The sequence below is a fragment of the Jaculus jaculus genome, chromosome 1, assembly GCF_020740685.1.
Source record: "Jaculus jaculus isolate mJacJac1 chromosome 1, mJacJac1.mat.Y.cur, whole genome shotgun sequence".
Classification (NCBI taxonomy): Eukaryota; Metazoa; Chordata; class Mammalia; order Rodentia; family Dipodidae; genus Jaculus; species Jaculus jaculus.
Window position 1 is genome coordinate 323953166 of NC_059102.1, and position 6000 is coordinate 323959165.

At 47.1% G+C, this 6000-nt stretch overlaps 1 protein-coding gene across 1 annotated transcript in view; it reads right to left on the bottom strand.

Moving 5' to 3' along the window:
* The window catches only part of LOC101607323 (kinesin-like protein KIF28P), a 59079-nt gene that overhangs the window by 36283 nt on the left and 16796 nt on the right, over positions 1-6000 (bottom strand). The window contains exons 4-5 of the mRNA XM_045146634.1: positions 4565-4845; positions 740-894 (exon numbers count right to left, since the gene is read on the bottom strand). Of these exons, the coding sequence (XP_045002569.1) occupies positions 740-894; positions 4565-4845 (436 nt within the window). The remainder of the gene's footprint in view (positions 1-739; positions 895-4564; positions 4846-6000) is intronic.

The window sequence follows — 6000 nt, forward strand, 5'->3', positions numbered from 1 at the left end:
TCCTGGGGAATCGAGCCTTGAACTGGGGTCCTTAGGCTTCACAGGCAAGCGCTTAACTGCTAAGCCATCTCTCTAGCCCTCTTTTTTTTTAAAAAATAAAATTCAAAAGTAAATGCCAGTAAGCGATTATAGTCACGTGTGATAAATGAGAAAGGTAGTTGGGAAGGAGAACCTCCAAGTGGGGATTAGGAGAAGGCAGGAGAGGAACCCAGTGCCAGCTAGCTCTTGGGCTAAGCAGTGGATATTTCCCCGCTGTTGTTTTGTTCAGTATTTATTCATTTAAAACATATAAGTGGGCCATGTATGAACCCATGATGACAGTGAATCACGAACCAAAGGTTATAATTAATTTACTGTACAGTATTTATTTATTTATTTATTTATTAAAGAGTGGGGTGGGGGGAGAAGGAAGAGAATGGATGTGCCAGGACCTCCAGCCACTGCAAAGGAATTCCAGAATACCTTGTGCATCTGGCTTACATGGGACCTGGAGAGTTGAACCTGGATCATTAGGCTTTGCAGGCAAGCATCTTAACCGCTAAGCCATCTCTCCAGCCCTTATTGTACAATGTTTTAATTTTAGTTGGTCTATTTTTAGAGCTGGAGGTGGAACCCAGGGCTTAGGACTTGTCAAGACCTTGCTCCACCACGGAGCTATCCACCGCCCCATCCATCAGCCTCTATTTTGTCCATGAGGTCATTATGTTCTGATACAGATACTTCTGTGCCGGTCACATACCTGATGACATTTCCTAGACTGGTTAAACTCAAGTTGACGCGTGATCCCTCCCTCAGCCGATCTCCTTCCGATCCTGAGGACTTCTGCCTCTCGCTTCCGGCCAAGTCCACCAAGTTGATGCTGGATTGTTTGGTGAGGGCTGTGTCTGGGAAAATCTGCAGAGACAAGGCCCCGCTGTTAAAGTGCTGACTGCTGGCTGCACAGGGAAACCACCTGGCCCACTTACCTGGCTGGCTCCTCTACGTGTGAGGATATCTCAGACTCCAAAACAAGTAAAAGATGCCATTGAAGATGTCATCCCTGTACGGTGACATTTTACAATGGTCCATTACCAGGCCCAAGAATCCCACTTGTTTTGCACAGCTTTTTCCCAGAGAAATGCTAGGTAGTATCAATAAGCGTTTAAAAATAATTTACTGCTGGGCGTGGTGGCGCACGCCTTTAATCCCAGCACTCGGGAGGGAGGCAGAGGTAGGAAGATCACCGTGAGTTTGAGGCCAGCCTGAGACTACATAGTGAATTCCAAGTCAGCCTGGACTAGAGTGAGACCTACCTTGAAAAACAAACATATATATATATATATATATATATATATATATATATATGTATGTATGTATGTATGTATGTATGTATGTATGTATACATATATCGCCACAAAATGTCCAAAATCAGTAACTGTTTCGTGTTGTGGTGGCCCTGCAGTGCAGTGGAATGAACTTAAAGTCTTGGAATTATTCAGGGTCTCTTGAGGGCTGCATAGAGGTAACTTTTTTGCATTTCGACTGTCTCAGTTTTTATTCATTTATTTTGTCTATTTTTGTTCATTTTTATTTATTTGAGAGTGACAGACACAGAGAGAGAAAGAGGCAGAGAGAGATAGAAAGAGTATGCCAGGGCCTCCAGTCACTGCAAATGAACTCTAGACGCGTGCGCCCCCTTGTGCATCTGGCTAATGTGGGTCCTGGGGAATGGAGCCTCGAACCGGGGTCCTTAGGCTTCACATGCAAGCACTTAACCACTAAGCCATCTCTCTAGCCCTTATTTATTTATTTTGTGTGTGTATATGGGCATATGCATGACATGGCATGTGTGTGGAAGTCAGAGGACAACCTTGGGGTGTTCTCCCCCTCTACCTTCCTTGAGACAGGGTCTCTCACTGTTTTGCTGCTGCAAGGTCAGTCTAGAGGCCTGTGAGCTTTGGAATTCTCTTGTCTCTGCCTCCCAATCCCATAGGCATGTGGAACTTCTTTTCATGTGAGCCACTTGCATCTGACTTTAAATTTTGTTTTGTTTATTTGAGAGCAACAGACAAAGAGAGAGAGAGAATGGGCGCACCAGGGCCTCCAGCCACTGCAAATGAGCTCCAGATGCATGCGCCCCTTGTGCATCTGGCTTACCTGGGTCCTGGGGAATTGAGCCTCAAACCAGGGTCCTTAGGCTTCACAGGCAAGGCTTAACCACTAAGCCATCTCTCCAGCCCTGCATCCAGCTTTATATGGGTGCTGGGAATTGAACTGGGTCAGCAGGCTTGCAGAATAAGTCCCTTGAACTGCTGAGCCATCTCTTCGACCCCCCCCCCCCCACCGCCCCTTGTTTTTTGGTTGTTTGGTTTTGTTTGGTGAGACACCGTCTCATTCAGCCCAGGCTATCCTGGAACTTGCTGTGTTGTCACGGCTGACCTTGATCTTCATGCCTCCACTTTCCAACTGCTGGGGTTACAGCCATGCATCACCATGCCCAGCTCAACCTTCTTGGTTGCAAAGTGATGTCAACACACTTCTGAGACATATGGGGAGCCAGATGACAGACACAGTGGTGACACATGCCTAGCAGATACTATGTGATCTGAGGCCACCCTGAGACTACATAGTGAATTCCAGGTCAGCCTGGCCTAGAGTGAAACTCTACCTCGAAAAACAAACAGGGCTGGAGGGATGGCTTAGCGGTTAAGCACTTGCCTGTGAAGCCTAAGGACCCCGGATCGAGGCTGAATTCCCCAGGACCCACGTTAGCCAGATGCACAAGGGGGCGCACGCGTCTGGAGTTCGTTTGCAGTGGCTGGAAGCCCTGGCGCGCCCATTCTCTCTCTCTCTCTCTCTCTCTCTCTCTCTCTCTCTGCCTCTTTCGCTCTCTGTCACTCAAATAAATAAATAAAAAAAAACAAAAAAAATTTTAAAAAAGAAAAAAATACAGTGTCAATTATGTAAGCCTTGTCACTGGTGTTCAGGTCCCCAGAACCCATGTAAAAGCTGGATGCTCGGGCTCAATGGCATGTGTGACTATAATCCCAATACATCTACAGCCATTGGAGACCAAGTAAGGAGAATCCCAAAGCTGGCGGGCCAACCACTCTGGCTTTCACAGGAGCAAAAACAACACAGAGCCTGTCTGAAACAAGGTGAGAGGACAGGAACAAAATAATCCAAGGCTGTCCTCTTCCCTCTACTCTGATGCATGCGCAGACACACACGCACAGACACACACACACACGCACACACACACTGCAAAGCCTCCCACGTTTCCTGAGAAAACAGCTATTCACATTTTCCGAAGGAAGACACCGAGGGCCAGGGAGGCGCACACGGCAGCGTTTGTCCACTGGTCCTGGGGAGAGCAGAATGGTGCCCCATGACTTGTTTCCTCTCCTGCTGGTCCTGAGAGGACAGTGGAGGGGGACTCGCAGCCTGCTGGCTGGGACACTCACCAGCCACTCGTGAATAGCCACACTACAGCAAATGGGGGGGGGGGTTGGAAGGCTCTTTGGCACACTGGGGAGACTGGAGGAGGAGCAAAGCCCGCTGTCATTTACCAATGGCTTTTGTTAGTGAAGTGTAACAGGGATCACCTGGTTTCCGGGAACTAACCTTGGGATTTGCAAGTCTCAGAAAGGCACATCAGCATCTAGCCTCAGGTGGGCAAGGCGCTTCTAGCACAATCCTGATCAACCGCAGAGGCACCCCTTTTTCTTTACAACTGACTCCTTGACCAAATTGAGGGTAAAATTAACTTCACACTGTGGAGTGTACTTGAGGGAAAACAGCCAACAGTGTCCCGTGAGATCTTGGGGGATCTGGGAGACCACAGGACTACTCCATCATAAGTAATGGGCCTATTCAGGTGAGCAATGGACAGGAAAAGGGCAGTACCTCACTTTTTTCTGTTCCCCTATCCTGTGAGCCCTTCCCACCCACAGACCCTTGCAAGGGCATCTGGCAGGCATTGCTAAACACGGGCTGGGACTATGAGAAAGCTGGCCTGGGCTGTTGGACATGGCTGGGGACCTTGAGCTATGGGGGTTACAGCTGGCCTTAGCCTCTGGAACCCACTCTGGCGCCGGAGCTGGCCATCTCTCCTCGGGAGGTCGTAGTGTGCCTCATCTTTGTCCAGATAGGGGGCCCCCCATCCCAAAGCACCTGAGCATTCCATAGTCTAAGGTTCTGTCCCCCCCAGCTCCTGACCTTGCAGCCAGCTGCCCAGGAGACCCTTACGTGGTAGTAAACAGTCTCCCTGCTGCTGCGGCCATCCGACATGTGGCTGAGATCACGTAGCCTTTCCCGCCGCTTCTGTTATTTTTCTTGCAACTTCTCCCTCACAACTTCTGCCTTCCAACATCAGCAACCCGTAAACCTATATATCCAAACACCTTATAGTCTGTATGTGGCTTCTCAACCTCTCCCATATATAAAGCCACTCCCCTTTTGAATAAACGAGACAAAGCGCTACCCATCGGACTCTTTCCAGGGTGGGTCACTGCCCGTCACACTCACCCTGCTCCCCCCAAGTCCTCCTGTGCCCCGAACATCCCTGGGGATAGCGAGGACATACCTGCTTGAGCTGAATGGTGATGACCATGTGGGATCGGCTGCTGCTGGCATTCATGTGGGTGGAAGCTGTCGTCCTGACTTTTGTCCCCTGTTCCATGAGCTTTTCAACTTGAACATACTTCTCACAAGGTACCCACTTCAGACCCTCCACGAAAAAGCCCAGCTGTTGGTCTTCCCTGACTTTTAGCCCACCAGGATTCTTGGTTCTAGAGAGCAAATCCCTTATCTGTGGGGGGGAAATGAAGTGATTGTGATTTTCAAGAAGGCTGGCAATTTGGTTCACTTCCCTGGTATATCCCTGCCTACAATATATTAAGTGCTCCATAAATACTTTTTTGTTATACATATACATATATAGATATAGATATAGATTTTTAATTTGAGAGAGAGAAAGAGGTGGTGTGTATGGGGGGGGTAATAGGAGTGCCAGGACCTTCAAGCCACTGCAAACGAACTCCAGATGCATGTGCCCCCTTGTGCAGCTGGCTTACATGGGTCCTGGAGAGTCAAACCGGGATCCTTTGGCTTTGCAGGCAAATGCCTTAACCGCTAAGCCATCTCTCCAGCCCTTTGTTTCGTGGGGTTTTTTTTTCTTTCTTTTTTTTTAAATTTTTTTCTCAAATTTTATTAACATTTTCCATGATTATAAAAAATATCCCATGGTAATACCCTCCTTCCCCTCCTCCACTTTCCCCTTTGAAATTCCATTCTCCATCATATCCCCTCTCCATCTCAATCATTCTACTTACATATATATGATACCAACTGTTTCATTTTTACTTATTTATTAATTTTTATTTTGAGGTAGTGTCTCACTCTAGTCCAGGCTGACCTGGAATTCACTATGTAGTTTCAGGGTGGCCTCAAACTCGTGGTGATCCTCCTATTTCTGCCTTCCAAGTTCTGGGATTAAAAGCATGTACCATCACACCTGGCTCAATAAATATTTCTTTCTTTTTCTTTTTTGGTTATGTATCCATGCACATACACGTTCAAACACACATGCACACACACAACTAAACAAATACTTCTTTTTGTTGTTGTTTTTTGGTGTTTTGAGGTAGGGTCTTGCTCTAGCCCAGGCTGACCTAGAATCCACAATGTAGTCTCAGGGTGGCCTCGAACTTTCAGCAATCCTCCTACCTCTGCCTCCTGAGTGCTGGGATTAAAGGCATGCACCACCACGCCTGGCCTTAAGCAAATATTTCTTAGACATGAATAAATATTAAGGTCTTATAGGTACCAGACAACCTCATAATTGAGCTAAGTAAGAAATATTATGTAAATGTACAAGACAGAAGATATAAAAACATTGCTATTAGTGACATCAGAGACCTAATTTTTTTTTTTAAATTATTGATTGATTTGCAAGAATCGAGAGAAGGAATGGGCATGCCAGGACCTTTAGCCATTGCAAATGAATTCCAGATGCATATG